The sequence below is a fragment of the Amblyraja radiata genome, chromosome 4 (genome assembly GCF_010909765.2).
Source record: "Amblyraja radiata isolate CabotCenter1 chromosome 4, sAmbRad1.1.pri, whole genome shotgun sequence".
NCBI lineage: Eukaryota > Metazoa > Chordata > Chondrichthyes > Rajiformes > Rajidae > Amblyraja > Amblyraja radiata.
In genome coordinates, this window is record NC_045959.1 from 81375506 (window position 1) to 81397101 (window position 21596).

Genomic DNA, 21596 nt, shown 5'->3' on the forward strand with positions numbered 1-21596 from the left:
TCTCTCCAGAGATGCTGCCTATCCCGCTGAGTTACTCCAGCATTTTGTGTCTTATCTCTGTCTGCGTTGATATGCTACCAGCGTCAGGAGATAGGACCATTTGTCATGCACAATGCGCGCTGTCCGGTGAGTCCTGGCGGAGACGCCGGCGGGCGGGCGTTGTTGTGCAGCAAAGATCCTATAGCAGAGCTCAGCTATAGGAGCGTTGTTGTGCAGAGCTCAGCTATAGGAGCGTTGTTGTGCAGAGGCCGGGCTCGGGGAGGGGTTTAAATGTAGGACCAGGGGGGCAAGATGGCGGGTAGGGGAGAGCTGGCGCTTCTTTATTTATTTAATTAATCGTTACACCGCCGTAGAAACCATCCGTTCGCCCCCACCTCGCATGCAACAATTGCAGTTGTGTTTTATTTTGTTAATCTACAACTCTATGTTGTAATTTTTTTAATAAAGTTTAAAAAAAACCTCTTAAGAGGACAAAAAAAACTTAGTTGTGGAATGTTCTGGAGTTGTTAAATTCCTAAAATCTCTTCTTAGTTTCGGGCTCGGTTTTTGAAATGATTTTGTTTTCCACCCAATTTGTTGCAGATTTGTCGCTGGTGCAGGAGGAGCTGCAGGAGGATCTGGACGGATGTGAGTGGGGCTGGAGATCAGGGGCGGGATCCGTCCGGGGGTCGGGGTTTGGCCTGTGCTGGGATCCAGGGGCTGCAGGTGGGAGTCACAAGGCCGAGGGACGACCTTTCCCTTCCTATTTCCCCCACCCCTTGCTTGCTCGACCCCTTCTTGCCGTGGGCCGCCCTGTCTCTCCACCCCTCCTTCTCTCCACTCCCCACCTTCCCTCCCGTTCCCTGACCCGAGGGCTGCCCCCTCCCCGGGGCCCTCCACGACCTGAGGGACCCCCGGCCACTCCTCTACCCGGGCCTGAAGGCCGCTCATTGCCCCCGACCCTTCCCCTCCTGGCCCGATGGGTCGACCCATTCCCTCCTCGGGCCCGAAGGCCGCTCCTTGCCCCCTCCCGAGCCCCCCTCCCCCGGCCCGAGAGGCCGAGCCTTCACCTTGGTTGAATCAAGGGATATGGAGGAAAAAGCAGGATCATGGTACTGATTTTAGATGATCGGCCATGATCATATTGAATGGCGGTGCTGGCTCGAAGGGCCGAATTACCTACTCCTGCACCTATTTTCTTTCTATGTTGAAGGCCGCTCCCCCGGCTATCCTGCGCCATCGTCTCGGGCTCTTCCCCTGCACACCCCCACTGCCAAAAATGGGGTTGACTTCAGCAGCTGGAGCGGAAAATAAACCCGAAAACGCCCTAAAAACAAATACCACCCGACCGGTTGCCTGCTGAATAAGATTCACGTTGTCAGGCACAGTGCGAGCGGGCAGACGTGTCGAGACGTTGTCACTTTTTGAAAATGCTTCAAGTGTTTGGGTTTATTGTTTTCAAGGGAATGTAGTTGGCAGAAGGAGAGGAGCTGAAGTACAAGGAATTAGGAAATATGTATTTAAAATAAGTGTTAAAAAGCTTAGGTTTGTGTTAAAAGTGGATCATTTTGAATATAAAGTCAGTAGCAGCACATTGAACGCAATGGTTCTCTAATCGGTTAGCTGAAGTTGTCTGTTGTCACATTGTCTTCCTGTTGAAAATGTTTGGTGGAGTGTAATTTTTTAGCAGGGTTTGCCCAGCTTGATGCCTGCGTTGAGTTGCGCAATCAAAATACTTGGCAGACCACTGGCATCCAGTTGATTTTTTTTCCTCCCTCCGATTATTTTTAAGGTGCTGTCTGACTCCATGCTGGGTTGAACCTACGGGTGCCCTCCAATATTTAGTCCAAGTGCCCATTTTTCATATGTGACTTGGATGGTGAGTGGCAGCAGGCTGTCCAACTGCATCATATACCAGGCCTGATCCTATCCTTATCTGCTTTGCCAGTTTTCAGTAGGTAACTAGTCACAATTAAACTTCCTTCTTTGGCCCAAAAGTGTTGTCAATGTGGTTGAACGTCCAACAAGTTTCACAGAAGAAATTTAGGAAGTTGAGCACTTTAATTGTTTTTTTTTAATTATTTGACATAGGCTGTCAAAATGGCAGCATGAATTGTTGGCTCTGTAAGGAAAACATTAGTGTATTATTGGATTAATGAATGTTTTCTTTTTTTTTTAAATTGAGTAAGAATGTAGTGCAGTTTGTTTTGAAATTTGAAATCTGTGCATTAACCATTTGTTAGTGATCACTTTTAGTTAGTGATCACTGATTTTTGATTGTCCTTCACATTTCATCAATCAGATTGTCTAAAATGTATATACACTAGTCCTTGATATTTGAGAGAGTTAGAACAAAATTCACACAGATAAAGTAAACATGAATGTAGTGAGACCAACTGATGTTACCATTAAGGGTGCAAAGTATACAGCAGCCTGTCCCTCCATGAATCTACCAACCTGCATTATATTCCTGCTTTGCTACAACCTCAACCCATCCATAATCCTGACCCTAACTCTGAAATGTGCGCTTGGCACATAGTACTGATTCCAGAATGAGCCTGAAATCCATCTACGTCCCTGACCCCTGGTGTTCCCAATTCAGACCTTGACTCCAACCACACATTCCAGATACTGGCTCCAACTGCAAGCCTACTTGCATTCCTGACCTCTGTTGTTCCCGATCCTGGCTGCACATTATTGATATTTTATTATTTGCCAGCACAAGACATCAAAAGCAACCTGTCTCAAAGCAAACAGGATTCACTGGATATGATGAGAGAGAATTCTGAATGAATGCACTATATTTATTTATAATTAATGCTTTACAAAGGCCAGTGTTGCGAGTACACAGATCGTAGGTGTCATGATCTGTACATCTTCAGTGGCCAATGTCTAAAGCAACTAATAATTGTTAAAATAAATGTATAGGAATACAGTTGTTGGACCAAAGGATGGTCAAGGTCTATCTAATTTGTTTTCTATCAACCTGATTGTTACATGAAAGATGGTAGATGGAACGAGTATTTTTGTATGTTATCCACAGAAGCATTTTTTAATTTAATGTACAAACACAGGTGATATGTCATTTTTAACACTTTAAAAGCTTGCTAAATATTTATAAACCTTGTGGAAGTGCTGTAGAATGAATCTTTGTTGTTCGAGCTTGTGAATCAGTGGACCTCAGATTTGCATCAGATTTTTCTCTACTGGTGATTTCCTGTTATCAGCTGGGTCATTTTGGGGGAGGCATTGTAAATTGCAAAAGTGTGGATAACTTGGATATAGTTGACGATCTTGTTTTGTACACTTCAAGTGGCATTGGCAGAATCCTGAAATATTTCACCTGTTTTTCAACGTTTACCAGAGATGATGGATAGAATTTCTTAAACCGAGTATCAATTTGAAATATATGGGAGAGGAGCATGCAATGAAGGAAATTGCCTATATATTAGAATCCCTCCGTTCTAGGTAGATATGGGAAAGGAGGATGACTTGTGTTATACTGCGTATGTGCTTTGTGGAATAATTTCAGGATATCATTCTGTGAACCTAGTATTTGTAGTCTGGCAATTTCTGTGTCTCTAGATCTATGTGAAAGCAAGTTTTTTGCATGAATACCTGAAACGTTTCAGTTTTGATATATGAGATGGACATGGTGTAAAATACAGATCAGCACAAGTAAAATTGCTTCATTGCATGGACAGATTTCTCTTGACAGTAGATGTGTAGACTGTTGTCTCTCAATTGTGCATTTAGTCCCAACTTGAGTTCTCATTAATGATTGTGATATAGTTTTAGGAATGACATGGACAAACTGGATTTAAATCCATGAACGGCTTTCATCATAATTGCAATTCAAGCATTTCCTATTGGCAATTAACTTTCCAAGCCACCCATTGCTGTAATAAAGTCATTTTGAAATATCTTGGGATGATGTAGTCAGCAACTACAATGGCATGATAACAACTTATTTAAAAATTAAAATCTTCTACATTTTAGTGGACATTTGGAGAAAAAAGGGGTACAAAAACAGATTGGGAAAATATTCAAGAGAGCATTTTTAATTGTTGGCTTCACTTAAAAGTGAAAAAGCCAGCCATTTTGATGATCAATCGGGATCTATTGTAACATTTTAGGGTGCAGTTTTAAGATTGTAGCATTTGCTCATAAGGTTATGTGATAGAAGAATTATACCATTCGGCTCATCAAGTTTACTCTGCCATTCAGTCATGGCTGATCTATCTCCCTCCGAACCCCATTCTCCTACCTTCTCTACATAACCTCTGGCACCTGTACTAATCAAGAATCTATCTCTGCCTTAAAAATATCCACAGCCTCTGTGGCAAAGAATTCCAAAGATACACCACTCTCTGATTAAAACAATGTCCTTTAATTCTGAGGCTATGACCTCTAGTCCGAGATTCCCACTAGTGGAAACATCCTCTCCACATCCACTTTATCCAAGCCTTTCACTATTCTGTATGTTTCAATGAGGTCCCCCCTCCAGCGAGTACAGGCCCAGTGCTGACAAACGCTCATCATAAGTTAACCTACTCAAGTCAAGTCAAGTTTATTTGTCAAATGCACATACAAGATGTGCAGTGAAATGAATGCGGATTGTGCAAAAAACGACAGAACAGATAGAACAGAATTAGTATTTACATATTAGGAAAAACCCCCAGCAATCTTGAAAAGACAAAACACAACAGTAAATTGGTACAGTAAATTAGTCCCTGGTGAGATAAGAGTTTACGGTCCTAATGGTCTGTGGTAAGAAACTCCATCTCATCCTCTCTGTTTTCACAGCATGACAGTGGAGGCATTTGCCTGACTGTAGCAGCTGGAACAGTCCGTTGCTGGGGTTGAAGGGGCCCCATAATGTTGCTGCCTCTGGATCTGCACCTTCTGATGTATAGTTCCTTCAGGGGGGCGAGTGTAGTTCCCATAGTGCGTTCGGCCGAACGCACTACGCTCTGCAGAGCCTTCTTGTCCTGGGCAGAGCAGTTCCCAAACCAGATTGTGATGTTGCCGGACAAGATGCTTTCTACAGCCCCTGAGTAGAAGTACTCATTCCTAGGATCATTCTTGTAAACCTCCTTTGGACCCTCTCTAGAGCCAGCACATCCTTCCTCAATTGGTGCCTAAAATTGCTCACAATATTCCAAATGCGGCCTTACCAGCCCCTTATTGAGCCTCAGCGTTATATCCCAGTTTTTGTATACAGGCCCTCTTGAAATATATGCTTTCTTTGTCTTTTATGAGTTTGCTTTCTTTATGTCTTTTGTGTCTTTTAACTCTTCCTGAAGGCACTACACATTCGATGATGAAGAATGTAGGAGACATTGAAATTCCAATGCTGTTTTTCTACGGATCATGGGCATTTCCTACATGTTTGAGTCAATAGAGAAAACCAATTGAATTCTATTATGCATCCAGCTGGCTCTGATTATCGTCCCTCTATATCAATATTGATATTGATATATCAATATTGCTCATTGCTCTGCTGAATTAGTAGCAGGTTCTTAATGTAGATCTTAGCAACCAATTGGTTCCAGGATAAGAATGATTGCAGGTATGGGATAATTAAAACTGAATTTCCATATTATACATATATGTACATGGGGCATTTGTCAGATGACTTTTTGTTGCTTGGATCTACTAATAAACTGACGGCTTTGCTGCCAGGGAGATTTTTGTTCTGCAATGTAGTTGGAGAGAGGTTACCTGTAGAAAGTTTTATGGTTTGTTCTGGGATGATTTGACATAAATTGCTTGCAAGTTATTGATATAACGTGAAAGTTTTCTTATCGGAATTGTTATCCGATCTCCAGGCATAAGGGGTAGAATTGCTCTTATACCTATTATCCCCTCTATTCAATGTTGAAGGCAACATTCTTGACAATCCAATAGAAATTTGAATGAGATAAAAGTTAGGTCTGCAGCTCCTTAGCCAACTTATCTAAACTGAAAATCCGATCCCTCTCTACCTTGGCTGAGACAGGAATTTCACACCCTTTTTTTCAGACCTTTGGCATTCTCTCAGACTCTTCAAGGTCATGTATGATTAATGTTGGCAAGCTGTTTAACATGAAGTATTGCCTCATCCTACTCTTAACCTGGCACCCATCCAGTTACTGGATAGTAATCAGGTTATTGCAGTTGCAATGGATGTGAACTGGAATAATGAAATTCTCACTTGCTACAGCTTTAAAGCCACATTAGATAATAACACCAAACAATACGATACATTATCAGTTACTCTAAGTAAACTGGATCATGGTTCAAAGGCCAAAGTATAATAGAGTAACTATAGTCTTGGAAAGTCCATAGTGGTTCGAAGGGTTGTTGTTAGGCTTGTGCAGATGGTTCAAGAACCTGATGGTTGATTGGAAGAAGCTGTCTTGATCCTGGGGCTAAAGGTCCTTGGGCTCCTGTAACAACATCCCGATGGTAGCAGTGCGAAGAAAGTATTGACTGTATGTCTTCGATATTAGCTGCCTTTTTGAGGCACTGCTACCTGTAGATCTCTTCGATGGTGGGGAGGTCAGTATCCATGAAGGATCAGGCAACGTCCCCCACGTTATGCAAACTCCTTTGCTGTTGAATGTTTGAGTTTCCGAGCTAGGCCCTTGTGCAACCAGTCAGTATTCTTTCCACCTTGCACTCGTAGACGTTCTCTAGCATGTTCGATGATATGCTGAATATCCTCAAACTTTTGAAGGAGGTAGAGGCGTTAGTGACCTTGCTTTGTGATTGCATTAATGAACTTGGCCCAGGACAGATCTTCAGATATATGTGCCCAAAATTCTGAAGCTGTTGACTCTCTCCACCACCATCCCTCAGTGAAGGCGAGTGTGTAGTCTCTGCTTTTCTTTCTGGAAGTATCTTTCTATTTAGATTATTTATTGAGTCTTGGAACAAGCTTACTGAACCTTTGAGTGAGCCTTCAAATTCCTCTGTAATCAAGCCGATTATATAAATGGCTTCATGAAATCATTGAAGTTATTTTAAACGAGCGTAAAACAAACTAGTTGGCGCGGACTCGGTGGGCCGAAGGTTCTGTTTATGTGCTGTATCTCTAAACAAAACTAAAATGATTTCACGTGACAATAAAAGCACCATTGAACCACCTGTCACCTCACACTCTCTTTATACTGGCTATCCTCCCTCTCTACCATCAGTCCTAATGCAGGGTCTTGAAACGTCAATAGTTCCTTCCTCCCGACTCAACCTGTTGATTTCCACCAGCAATTTATTTTTTGCTCCAGTTTCCAACATATGCAGTCATGTGTGTCTCCACATTTACGTTGAGTTTATCAAGGTGGAGAAGTGATAGAAGCTAACACTGCTTTACAGAATAGCCCCTTGAGTTTCTGTATCTACTGTGAATAGGCAGGTGGTTTATAACAATGTAGATTTTCCTGTTTATCAGCACTGTATATAAGGAATCATTCAAATTTACAAATTAAACAGGTTGCAATTGCAAATAACATTTCTGATGTCTCTGCCAGTTGGTGTGGATGACTACAGCTCAGAGTCTGATGTCCTTATACCTTCAGCCTTGGATTTTGTCTCTCAAGACGAGATGCTAACACCGTTGGGCCGACTGGATAAGTACATTGCTAGTGAGAACACATTTAACAGGTATGATGTGGAGAAGTGCATTTATGCAGAAAATCTCGGAACTATTTATCCTCTATTTTAATATCTATTTTAATCTTCTGTAAATTAATATTTCTGTTTCAATAAGTAAATTTTATACCCCAAAATTCCGAATCATGTTAGATGGCTTTGTTAGAGTTAATTTAACATCCATAAGGGCTATAAAATTAATCCTTATTTGGGGGCTTTTGTGGGGAATAGGGGGTACAGTATTATTTGGGTATTGCATGGTTAAGATAAAGCCTACTTATAAAGTACTTGTATTTAAAACTCCCAAATATAATATTTTTCATAAATAGTTTATTGCACATGATCTATTACCATAACATCTGATATACTCTTTGTTGCCAAACCATAAACATAAGCACTGTTTCTATTTTACATTATGCATTTATCAAATGGGTAACTGCATGGGTGGTACTGAGTAATTATAAGAAGGCATATTTAAGTTCTCAAATGTGCGGTCTCAACCCGAAATATCGATAATTCCTTTTCCCCTCTCCAAAGATACTACTTGCCTGCTGAGTTCCTTCAGTAGTAGTTTTTTTTCTGCTTTAGATTCCAGCATCTGCAATCTCTTTTCTCGAGCTTTAAGTTCTGGTCTGTGTTGTGTTAATTGCATTTGACTTCTGCAGTTGTGGGGTTTTTTGATTGGGTTTGACATTTCTTTAGGGAAGAGCAATTGTCTACTTTGTACTACAAATCCCTGTTGGGAAATATACTTGAGACGAGTGAGCATTGAGGAAAGATGGGTTCATTGCCAGTTATGAAGCATGCCTTGATTGTAACGTAGAGCCTACAGTGGGGATTGTTCTTAGAAATGGAGTCTACATCGATTAACTCCATTTGGGAGAGTAGCAGGGTTAATTGTGGTTCACTTCTTTGATTATGTTTAGATACATTTCCCAGCATCTTATGGCGAATTGCATTTCTATACTGATTTGTCACAATCCTTTTTGTGAAAAAGAATTGCATTAGAAACTAGTCTATAGTAGGTGCTAATTTAACAACCGTGGAAGGACTGTGAATGCAGTTTATTGTAGTTCATTGTAGTCCTCCAGTTAAGTGAATCGGTAACTGGCATTGCTGAATTTGTCATTGAGGCTCTATTCTTTCCTCTCAACCCCATTGATAATTTGGCTCACCATTGCTCTTCAGTGAAGAAGAGAATCTAACAGGAATAATAAAAATTTATGAAGACTGCATTATTATTTAAAGGTTTTTGATCGCTAATCAATACCAGAATGCTTATCACAGTAGCGGAGAGTCTAGGAGCTGAGGTGAAGTGAAAATATTTGAACCTTTGCTCTTGTCAATCAACACTTGGCTTCTGACTTTGTATGTATGTGATGTGTTTGAGTTAAGTATGTGTGTGCAATTATCTTAGGGAAAATATAAGCCTGCATGCAGAAAGCACCCAGGAGCCCCTCTTCCAAAATGCAGTGAAAAATGCTTGTTCTTTTTCTTTGTTGTTAGCATGTTGGTGCCACTACTGAAGATTTCTGAAGTCTTGTTTCACATTTTCAAAATCATGAAGGGTAACAATATCATTTGGAGTGATAGAATTCAGAAACCTATGTAAAAAGTTGGAAAGGCCCATGCAGGGGCAGCCTTTATGACGTGCCCTGACATGGAGTTCAATGTACAGAAGGATCCTGGTAAATCCTGGCAAAGTTCCTGCCAGCTCCTGTTATTGTAGACTCCTCGGCACTTGTATGTAGAAGCATATTTCTGAGACATAGAAACTTAGAAAATAGGTGCAGGAGGCGGCCATTCAGCCCTTCGAGCCAGCGCCGCCATTCATTATGATCATGGATGATCATCCACAATCAGTAATCCTTGCCTGCCTTCTCCCCATACCCCTTGATTAGCTAGCCCCAAGAGCTCTATCTAACTCTCTTTGAAATGCAACCAGTAAATTGGCTTCCACTGCCATCTGTGGCAAGAATTCCACAAATGCACAACTCTGGGTGAAAACTTTTTTTTCTCATCTCAATTTTAAATGGCCTCCCCTTTATTCTTAGACTGTGGCCCCTGGTTCTGGACTCCACCAACATTGGGAACATTTTTCCTGCATCTAACTTGACCAGTCCTTTTATAATTTTATATGTATCTATAAGATCCCCCCTCATCTTTCTAAATTCCAGTGAATACAAGCCCAGTCTTTCCAATCTTTCCTCATATGACAGTCAAGCCATCCTGGGGATTAACCTCGTGAACCTACACTGCACTGCCTCAATAGCAAGGATGTCCTTCCTCAAATTAGGAGACCAAAACTGCACACAATACTCCAGATGTGGTCTCACCAGGGCCCTGTACAACTGCAGAACGACCTCTTTACTCCTATACTCAAATCCTCTCGTTATGAAGGCCAACATGCCATCAGCTTTCTTCATTGCCTGCAGTACAAATACAAGCATTCATTAATTTGACTAGATGTTAACATTGTAATTTGAGTTTTCACCTAATGATCTTTTGGAGTTTTAGAAAATCAGGTTAGATTTTCAGTGAGCTGAGCACTTACTCTGTCTGTGACACCAATAGCAATGGATCCACCACTGCCAGTTGTGGGTGAATATACTGACTCCTTTCCACGTGCTACCAAATTGCAACGCAACACTTGATTGAAATAGTCATGCTATTTTCTGCATATAATAGCAACATTGGGTGCAGATTGCAAAATATATTTTCCAAATGCAGTGAAGTAACGTTGTTACAAAATAAAATTGGGGAAGGAAATAGCATTCGGAATGATTCATTGATCTGCTCAAAGCCTTCCTGTAATAAAATGCAGCATCTCTTGCCGCTTGGGAATCCCTCGCCCAAAGTTGGGAAAGTAATGAGAATTTGAGCGCAGAAGACGTGCATAAACAGACAAAGGAGCACAAATTCTCATAATCTGTCCACCTGGTCATTCTGTAGAAACAAAGAACTGCAGATGCTGGTTTATACCAAAGGTAGACCCAAAGTGCTAGAGTAACTCAGCGGGTCAGGCAGGATCTCTGGAGCAAAAAGGATGGGTGACGTTTCGGGTCGGGACCCTTCTTCAGACTGACGACTTCTCCAGCACTTTATGTCTATCACCTGATCACTATGTTGGGCAACTTGTCTTGCATTGGCTTTGAATTAATTCGGAAATTACAAAATCACAGGTGTCCTTGATTCTGAGATGCGGAAAATAAACAAACGTAACCTTAAATGAACAAGCATGGCAGTACAACATGAAATAAGACACGTGAATGGGCTTGCATAAATTATAAATTACAAAAAGCATGTATCTGAGAACATTTCCCCCAGGAGCTCTTCTGGTAATAAACTAGTCACAAAAATACTCATCAAACATTGCCATTTATTTCCTGCAGCTGTGTCAATTTTGGATCCAAGGTTTTTCATGACATCCCCAAGTACTTGGTCATCATTGAAGTATTCTTTCAAGTGTAAATACTACATAGGAAACATGGCAACCAGATTTTACCGAGCAAGATTTCACTATAGCAGCAATCCGATATTGAATTGATAATCTGTACTATTTCTGGCAATAGTCGCTGGGGAGAGCTGTTCTTAGAAATGGTGCCATGTGATATTTTGTGTCCACTTGAGACGGCAAAAGGGCCAATGATTTAATGATTCACCCAGAAAACGCCATTTAACACTCACACTGTACTGCATTGGAGTTTTAGCCAAGGTTCTGTTCTTCATTCTCTTTAATGTAATTCAACTCCCCAATCACATGACTCGAGAGCCATATGGAGTCAAATTATTTATGTATCCCAATTATTTTGCCGGTGCTGGCACAAAGGGCCGAATGACCTACTCCTGCACCAGTTGGCCATTGTCTATAATTCCATTTTCATTTTTGAAGCAAATTATTTTACTGCTCAGACTCTTGTATTTTGGTTGAAACGGAGGTCACTGTAACTCTCCTTCATGCTCGAGAGAAGTTCCCGCATACTCGCAGCCTCAGTTTGGTCGAGGAAAATTTTTCAATATACTGAAAATTTTTCCGCAAGCAAAAATTGGTCGGCAGGGTTCTTTTGAATTGACTTTGCAATGAAATGTTGTCAAGTCTGCTTGGAACTGCTGTCATTTCACACTGACTGCCAGCAAGTTCAGAATGTCTGTGTATATGTGTGTGTTTGTGAATGCTGAGATCCGAAACCTCTGACTGCAAGTCATTGCTGATTTTCTGATTCATCTCTGGCTGTTGATTTTATGGCATCCAATGCAATAGTAAGAATTTCCAGCAATTGTCCAGCATTAAATGGACAGTCTGCCCATGTAACCCTTGACATATTGAACCAGGTGCAGGAACATAGTTTATTCTCTTCAATGGAGAGGAACAGATACAAGGGACTAATGTATCATGTTTGAGTTTCTCTAATTGATAAAGTAAGGGGAGGTTGTTTAAGTTGTGGAAATGTTAATAATTTTATCGGTTTAAGTGGTTTGAATAGCGGAAACATTCAAAAAAATTCAAAGTTTTGTAGAAGTTTTTCTTGTGGATGGGCTTGTTCTGATTACACTCCTTTTTAGACGCATGTCACAGGACTTCCCATCACAGTGCAGATGTTTGCTGCCAATGATCAAATCTGCTCTATCCAGAAAGTGCAATAGTTAAGAGCAAACATGGCAACTTGCCACCAACCCTGATATTTAACATTGATAAAAATACATCTATTGGTTGATCAGACCACGACTTGTGTTCAGGTGACATTCGTTCCTCCCCTTGGACCTAGTCTCCTGATCCAGAGCCATCTTGAGGATTTCTCCACTGCCTCTGTGGTGTTCTTGTTGGCTCTTCTCCTCTCCATTTTGTTGATGCCCAGTGCACTCAAGGCTTTGTAGAGCGATTGCACTGCAAAACCTCTGCAGCCAACCTCGATGGGCATACACCTTGCCTTCCAGCCCTGCTTGTGGCAGTCTATGACCAGCTCTTCATACTTGGTCATCTTCCCCTCGTGGACCTCCTCCAGGCGAGCTTCCCACGGCACAGTCAGTTCCAACAAGACAATGTTTTTGGTTGCCTCTGAGACCAGGAGGATGTCTGGCCTCGGGTGGTTGTGGCAATATGCTGTGGGAACTTCAGCTATTTCACCAGGTCTACAGAAAGCTGCGAGTCCTGCGCAGATTACTTGTGCGGTTAGAATAGCACTGTATTGAACACCCAGTTTATAAAAACATTAACAACATTGTTCTTGGTGTTGATTTCTCCAGTGTTTAATCATTATATAACTTATTATTAATTTTAAAGGAGCTCCTATGACTTTAGGCTTGTACCGTATGGAAATGGGCCATTTGGCCCACCACATCCATGAGAATAGACCCATCTTCCAGCAGTTGGCCCATTGCTTTCTATGCCATGGCGATTCAAGTGTTCATTTAGACACTTAAATGCTGTCAGTGATGGCTTGCATGGGCGCAGGGTTTTCTGGAGCTCCTTCCTAATGGCAATATTTTGTATGTTCAAAGTTAATAAGGAAGACTAGGCGGGAATATCAAAATGATCACCTGCACCTGAGGAAAATTTTTTTTTGTGTGGTATTTGGTAAAATAATAGCAATATGAAGACGCCATGACCAAAGCAAAGATACTAGAGCGGAGACGGAAGCCGGTTATGGAAATGGCGCTAAAGATTTACGCATGACCTACTACGGCTTTTTCGTCGAGTGGACTATCTTGCTCCGCTGTAGTATCTTTGCTGCCTACCATGTGGGAACGAGTTGAAGGCTTTACTGAAGTCCATGTAAACCCTATCTCCTGTACTGCCCTCATAAATACAACTTTTCAAACTAGTCGATTAAATTGATCATACAGTATCTCCCCATGTCAAAGCCATGTTGCCTATCTGATTAGTCCCTGCTTTTCCAACTGATCATTAATCCTATTGTATGAGCTTGTCAGTGTGTACTGGGAAGCAGTGTTACTGACCTGCAGTTTTCCTTGCTGAAAAGCAGTTCCACTTTGTCTTTTACCCTATATATCTTTGGAAGTACAACTGACTCAGTATTAGTGCAATGGCTAACAGATAGCAGCTAAAGTAGAGTGAATAAACCTAAGAAATATTGGAGTTATTTTCATTTCCAGTCTAAGCCTTTAAACCTTGATGTTTGTGTAATCTAACATAGTGGTACAAAGGCGTGGTACAGATCTGCATTTAGCCTTCTGCTCTCTTCAGTCTGAAGAAGAGTTCCAACTCAAAGCCACACCATTCCGTTTTCTTTAGAGATGTTGCCTGATCCACTGAGTTACACCCACTCTTTGTGTCTGCTTCAGTATTAACCAGCATCTGCAATTCCTACCTGCAAGTTTAACTGCTGGGAGATATGGGATGGCATGTAACAATCATTATGGGAATGTTTTCATAACCCAAATAGATAGTATCAAAATGTCCCTGTATTAGTGCATTTGAGATACCTACTTGATGTAGGCCTAGGCCGCTGTGTGCTGTTCTCTACTATGGAGCATAGCATGTCGTCACTAAGTGTTGTAACTTATTGAAAGGTAATAGTTTATGTTCCAAGTACCTGGCCTATGAGCAAAACTGATGCTTTTTAATGTGACCAGGATTCTGTGAAATGTATTACTTTGCAATGAAATACTACTAGTATCAGTTGATGAACAACTTTTTTTGGTTCATTTTGAAGCAGAGCATCAAAATAGATTATTTTACCGCACCCAAGTCTGTGCATGCTTGTTTGTGGTATAGAAGGTTGGGAAATTATCTTATTGATTAAATAGCATGTTTAATATTAAGAATAACTTTGTTTATCAAGGGCTTCTGGTGAAATGTTGAAGTGTTTTGAGTTTTTTTTTTTTTTTTCCTTTAACAGACAAATGGTAGCAAGAGGTTTGCTGGATACGCTGCGGGCAGTCAGCGACGATGAAAAAGACTGCCTCGCAGTGCTCGAGAGAATAAGTAAACTAGCAGAAGATCCAGGTAATCAGTTTCTATAACCAATCCATAATGTGGTGCAGTGCTTAATAAGGAATAGAGAGAGTTTATCTTAACTGCTGTGTTTATATCTTTTGATTCACCTGTATTGATTTCTTGGCATAACCAAGTTTACTCACCTTGCTGTCCATAAATACATTCCCTATCAGGAGTAATTAAGGATTCTATATGGAGGTATTCTGCTTTCAGAATTCCTTACCACAGGTAGATAGGATGGCCAAAAAGTCTTTCAAAACATGAGCCTTCATCAGTCAGAGTATTGAATATAGAAGTTGAGAGGTTATGTTGCAGTTATATAAGACGTTGGTGAGGTTGCATTTCAAGTATTGTGTTCAGTTTTTGGCACCATGTTGTAGGAAAGATGCCGTCAAACTGGAAATGGTGCAGAGAAGTTTGCGAGGATGTTGCCAGGACTCGAGTGTCTGAGCTATAGGGGGTGGTGGGGTGGTGGGGTGGTGTGCGGCGGGTGGGGTGGTGTGCGGCGGGTGGGGTGGGGTGCGGCGGGTGGGGTGCGGCGTGGGGGGTGGGGGTGCGGGGGGGTGGGGTGGTGTGAGGGGGGTGGGGTGTGGTTGGCGGGGGGTGGGGTGTGGGGGGGGGTGGGGTGGGGTTGGGGTGATGTGGTTAGGGGTGGGTGGTGTGGGGGTGGGGTGGTGGTGCGGGTTGAGGTGGTGTGAGGGGGGTGTGGGGGGGGTTTGGTGGGGGGGTGGTGTGGGGGTTGGGGTGTGTGAAGGGGGGTAGGTGTGGGAGGGTGGGGGGAAGGGGGTAGGAGGGGTCCGTGGGGGGGAGGGGTGTGTGGGGGGAGGGGGGTGTGGGGGCAAGGGGGGTGGATGGACTCCACTCAGCGGCCACTGGCCGTGGCACCACACAGCACCTCCCGACCCCACATAGCACCTCCAGACGCCACACAGCGGCTTCCCCGACTCCACGCAGCCGGCTTACCCGACTGCACACAGCCGGCTTTTCCGACTCCCCTCTTGCGGACTCAATCAGCACTTCTTGCGGACTCTGTCCCGCCTCCGGGGCGTTATTCTCCAGCGGGTGCCGGAAGGGACGTTACCTTCATGGTGACTGACAGGCGAGAAGACCAATCTGCGATTAGTCTCGCGATCTCACAATTTTTTAAACCTTCATAACTTTTGTATAATTCCACCGATCGGAAAAAAACTTGGTGGGTTGGAGTAGAGAAGAACGGTGAGTAAGATGGCGAAAAAAATCCTATCGATAAAGGGTACTGGTTTTGCAAATTAAAAAAAATTTTTTTTTTAAACGGAAGTGGTCAAGATGAGAGTTTTAGTAATAGTATAGATGGGCTAAACGCAGACAGGCGGCAGTGGAGTAGATGGGGCATATTGGTTGGCGTGGGCAAGTTGGGCCAAAGGGCCTGTTTCCATGCTGTATGACTCTATGACTAAATGGAACTAAATTTATGAATTTGAGCACAACACCAGACATACTATGCTCTATATTGTGTTTAACATTTGTGGCTACAGTGAATACACAAAAACATATTTAACCGGGCGCACTCTGGCCTTAGTGCCAGATTGGTAGATTTTCCAGACTAGTGGATGGTGTAATTCAACACAATAGATGTTGCATGGTATTAAGATGTTGCCGGTGAACCTGGTATTTTTCTTGGGGAAATCAGGGTTCTAGTGTGCAGAGGGAGTGTAAGAATTGGAGCCCTGGTCTGCTGAAGGGTATATTAATGGAGTAGATTAATGCATTTGCACCAAATTAACCTCGGAAGCATCTAAAAGTGTGTATTTCCTTTGCCCCATCCGCAGTTCCCCAAAATTAGGAAGTGAAATATAATACACTGAAGATTGAAACTAATTTACTCTGATTTGTTATATGTTTGTTCAAAAGGCAATCTTTTGGAGTTTTTTGATGTTCAAGCACTGATAAAGCAGTTATTTGGGATATTTCAGACTGCAGTTCATTCATTTCAAAGTGTGACAGAATGCTATACAAGTTATGCCCAGCAACAAATTATAACGTTCTGTTATTAACCAGGGTTTCCTTTGGCAAATGTAATATGCTTAGCGCTGGTAAATCACTTGTCCTGCATATTAATTTATTGCCCATTATTAGTGATGACTGATGCAACCCATTGTCAGTATAAAATTTCATTCCTAGTTACTGTAACCTACAAACAGAATTTACAACACGTTTTGTTTAAACCCATTCCAGGAATTGAAGCGAATTTGAATAGGCAAATGACAATGATTTTGTGACTGTTGCTAGGGTGCTATTTTCTCTGCTCTAATGGTTGAAGCTTAGATTTTACCATTAGCCCATAAAGGAGAGGAATGTCATAAAAACTCCAAATATGTAAATAAGAAAATAGTATAATCAGGAGAGACGACATAAAGATGAAAGTTTTCCACTTGCCAAAATATTTTGAACTGTTTGATAGTATTGAAAAACAGTGGGCGGCACAGTTGGGCAGCAGGTAGAGCTGCTACCTCTCAGTGCCAGAGACCCGAGTTCAATCCTGACTTTGTGTGCTGCCTGTGTGGAATTTCCATGTTCTTTGCGTGACCATATGGGCTTTCTCCATGTGCTTCGGTTTATTCCCACATCCCCAAGATGTGTGGGTTTGTAGATTAATTGGCCTTTGTAAATTATACCTAGTGTGTAGGGAGTGGATGAGAAACCAGGATAACATTGAACTACTGTGAATGGGTAATTGATGGTCGGACACAGTGGGCCAAAGGACTTGTTTCACAGGTGTATCTGCAAAAGAAATGGTGTCATTAATGAGTGATGTTCATTTTTGCCCTGCCGATTAATTAAATAAATCTATTAGGGTGATGTTTGTTTGGGTAATGCGATTCGTACTTTGCCACATTAACAAATAAATCAGATTGACATGACAGGAAGTACATTTTAAATACATATTTAAATAACTTGTAGAATAGTTTAGATGATTCATTAAATTCCTAATTTCAGAGCACACTACAATGACATTTATATGGGTGATTTGCTGGTCCCTTTTTCAATAGGGTAGTCTTGAGATGGGCGACTGGAGTTATTTGGGAGTCTCGAGTAAGTTGCAACATTGGAAAATTAAATAGAAAATCAAATGCAAATTTGAAAGTCAAAAGCCATGAACGCAAGGTAGTTGAGGAAAATAATTTCTACCATTGCCATATTCTCAACTTTACAAAGATTTTGAAGCGCTTAATCCAAGGGAGGCAATTTAGCAATGTATGTTCTATCTCTGCACATTTTAAAAAAAAACATCTTCTCTTCAGAATACACTCATAATAAATCATCAGGTCAACAGTGTTTCAGATAATTTTGTTCACTGATCATTGTGTAATGTAAACTATGCTTTTTACAGAAGCAAATGTTCGTGCAGAGTTGATGGAACAGGTGCCTCACATTGCCATATTCTGCCAAGAAAATAGGCCTTCCATTTCTTATGCTTTCTCCAAATACTTATTGCCCTTCATGGTTAGATGCCTTGCAGATTCAAACAACCAGGTAAATATCTTTTTTTTTTCTTTGAATGTGCCAGTAAATGTTTTATTTTTACTTAAACGCGCTCAATTTTTTTCCCCCATTTGATTGCAATCCTATGAAAACTTTTGGTTTACCAGAGGTGTAGGCTTAATACATTGATGCCCTTTTCCTGATTTGTTTATTGTTACATTGCTCTCTTTCTATATATTTAAACAACGACAAGCTAGTAAACTGCTTATTATGGCCTAATTGTCTGCAAGCATATTTTTCTTATGAACCATTTCCACTTCTCCAAGACCCTGACATGCGGAGTTACTGTCTGATAACTACAGGAAGCTATCTAATAACTCACTTTTGCGGCCATTTAAATCTGTTTCTGAGTGGGGCGTGTGTGTTGGATCCAAGGTTAAGTCCATGCCACAAGCATTCTGACAGAAACCTCGGTTTGGATATTGGGGTTTTACCCCTTCCTTCCGCCACAAACAGGTACACCACCAAAGGTTAGCTAACCCTGCACTAACTGGGGATTGCACTCAACACTTCAGTTTTATAATATTCAACACATGCTGATTTGAGCCATGGTTGCAATGTCTAAGTTTAATGGACATCAAACTCGTGGACAGACAATGTTCTCCAAGCTCCGTCATGGGAAGAGATTGCAGATTTGTCAAAGGGAAAGGTTGAAGGAAAAGCTCAAAGCCCCCTTGGGGTAAAAATGCCACCTCCACTGGTGGGTGGTTATTGAAAATCTGAAGGGCATGCTTCAGGAGATCACAGAAACTCTGTGCAGGCAACAAGAAGCAAACTGTTTTATAAACTGCTGACGAGATCCCCCATCTATGGAGGAGTCTGCAGTTTCCACATTGGCCTTTTTGATCACTGGAGCCAATGAAACCAGAGTGAAAGCAAGTCATCCTCTATTCCGAGGGAGTATGAAGGAGAAGATTACATGCAGTTTAATACTCTTTCCATCATCGCATTGTCAATTGAATCATTCATGTATTTTCAGTTGACTTTTCATATTCTGAATAGTCATCCGTTAGATTTGGAATCTCGCCCCTGCCCCTCTCTTTACACTGACTCTCTTCCCTCTCGATCCTCTCTTGACTGAAAAGACCACCCATTCCTCCCCCTCAGATGATGCCTGACCTGCTGAATTCCTCCAAAAGCTTTTTGCTCCAGGTTTCAGCATCTGCATTCAGAATCATAGTCATAAAGCAAGGAAACGAACCCTTTGGCCCAACTTGCCTTGTGAACCAAGATGCTTCATCTACACTAGTCCCACCTGCCTGTGCTTGGTCCATATCCCTCTAAACCTTTCCTAACCTGCCCAAATGTCCCAGTGTACAATTGACTATTTGATAGATTCTATTAATATGTTATTAGATTTTGTTAATTGGTTAGATGTGTCTTAGCTTGAAGGATTGTGCTATTTGAATTTCTCCCAGGTGTAATTAAAACATTGTGAAAGTTCTCATGCCATATTTAAAAGTTAATTAACTGTTGTAATAAATTACTTTATAATAAAAGTATTTCTATTTATATCAGTCAATTGATTAAAATATACTGTATAAATGTTATCTTTTTGAACTATGGTCTTTTGTGACAGGTCAGCTGATAATTTTGTTTATTATTTACAGGTGAGAAAGACCAGTCAGGCATCATTGCTCGTGATATTAGAACAAGAGATAATAGAAAGATATGACGTGGAGACCAAAGTATGTCCTGTTCTACTGGATCTAACTGCCCCAGAGAGCAATGATGATCTGAAAACAGAAACTGTAGCAGTAAGTGAAATGCCTATTATTTTTAAGTATAATTGTCTGATAAAATTGAAAGCTTTGGCATGTATATTGGCATGTATACCAAAGTATAGTTAGAAGGTTTGTTTTGCATGCTATCCAATCAAATTTGATACTATAGATAAAGACAATCAAACCAAACTCAAAATACAATAGATAGAACAAAGGGGAAGATCAGTGCAAATTGTAGTTGTCAGCATTGCAGCACAATAATTCCAAAGACAAAGTTCTATGTCCACAATGAAGTAGAGAGGGCGGAGTTGGATTCATGGGAGGTGGTCTTGGAGGGGAGGATGCTCCTCAAACTGCAGAGCAACTTGGACAATGCAGCTCACCCCCTCCATGACGCACAAGTCAACCTGAGGAGTACCTTCAGCAACAGACTGGTTCCACCAAGATGCAGTACAGAAAGCCATAGGAGATCCTTTTTCCCTGAGGCTATCTAACTGTACAGTTCCTCCCCCTTGGTCGTGGGGTAGACTGATCTCCCCTTCTCCTCCCCCCCCTCCCCCTTCCCCCAAATCTTTGCACATTCCCAATAATTTCCACTCATCACTTAATTTCATGTTTCATGCATGTTGTGTTTTGTGATTCCTGGGATACATGATGTTGTGTTTTCCCTCCTGGGATACATAAAGTTCTATCTTATTGTGATAATGTACCCTAGCTCATGGAAGGACAGTTCAAAAGCCTGACAACAGAGGGGAAGAAGCTGTTCCTGAATCTGGTGGTGCAGGCTTTCGGATTCTGTATCTTCTGCCCGACGGGAATGGGAAGAAGGAATGGCCGGGGTCAGAAAGGTCTTGATTAGTGTTTCAGTCAGACCTAGAGCAAAGATATTTGGGAGGAGATTTGACAGGGCAGAACAAGATCATGACTGATTTAGATTTAGTAAATAGAGCCAAACACAGTAAAATGTTGTGGAAGATAGGGGAAGTTAGGAGAAATGTTTTTACTTCAGAGGGAAGTTTGCATCTGGAATTCACTACCTGTGAGGGTGATGGAAACAAAATAATTTGGTGCCTTAAGTGAAATCTGGATAAGCACTGGTTTGCAGAGTTGGGTGAGGAAGCCTAAGAGTGACTGGACTGCTTCACGTGGATTTGACATAGTTTTGATGGGACCAGTGGTGTCATTGTGTCACATTTATGAAGTTAGAAATAGCTTGTTTCAACCTAGTTTATATTGGCCAAACTAAACTGTTTCGGATTTTAAATGAGAGGTATTCCGGTTGTATGTTTTGAGTTATTCCACTTGTGATTTTTGAAAGATTAAGACATTTTTCTTTTTTGTCTTTTCATTACTGCCATTGTTTACTTTTACCTTGATTATAGATAATGTGCAAAATGGCTCCCATGGTAGGGAAAGCTATCACTGAAAAATATATACTGCAACGATTCTGTGAAATGTGCTGTGATTGTCGGATGTTCCATGTTCGGAAGGTCAGTATATGTAATCTGATTTGTTGGATTCTCTAACTTTTTTAGTTAATACAGGAAGAACAGAGCTCCTTATTGCTATAGTTCAACCTCACCACTGTTCATTTTACATTAACTTTACATTAAAAGAACAAAAATTTAAATGGGGTGCAATTCCTCAAAAGTGTTCAGGAGCGTTTTCTCAAGCAGTATGTAGAGGCTCCCACACGTGAGAGGGCAACACTGGATCTAGTATTGGGAACAGCAAGTTAATGAAGTGTTTGTGGAGGAGCCTTTTGGGACCACTGACCACAG

General features: G+C 41.4%; 1 protein-coding gene across 3 annotated transcripts in view; it reads left to right on the forward strand.

Annotated features, from left to right (window-relative positions):
• The first annotated feature begins 217 nt into the window (after positions 1-217).
• ppp4r1 (protein phosphatase 4 regulatory subunit 1) overlaps positions 218-21596 on the forward strand; it is a 59152-nt gene continuing 37773 nt past the window's right edge. The window contains exons 1-7 of one of the 3 annotated variants that reach the window (XM_033019825.1): positions 218-298; positions 583-627; positions 7491-7623; positions 14472-14578; positions 17940-18082; positions 19702-19848; positions 21198-21305. In XM_033019825.1, the coding sequence (XP_032875716.1) occupies positions 292-298; positions 583-627; positions 7491-7623; positions 14472-14578; positions 17940-18082; positions 19702-19848; positions 21198-21305 (690 nt within the window). In that variant the 5' untranslated portion in view covers positions 218-291. Of the gene's footprint in view, positions 299-582; positions 628-669; positions 706-7490; positions 7624-14471; positions 14579-17939; positions 18083-19701; positions 19849-21197; positions 21306-21596 lie in introns of those variants that run through there. The other 2 variants (XM_033019826.1, XM_033019827.1) reach the window with 2 other exon arrangements.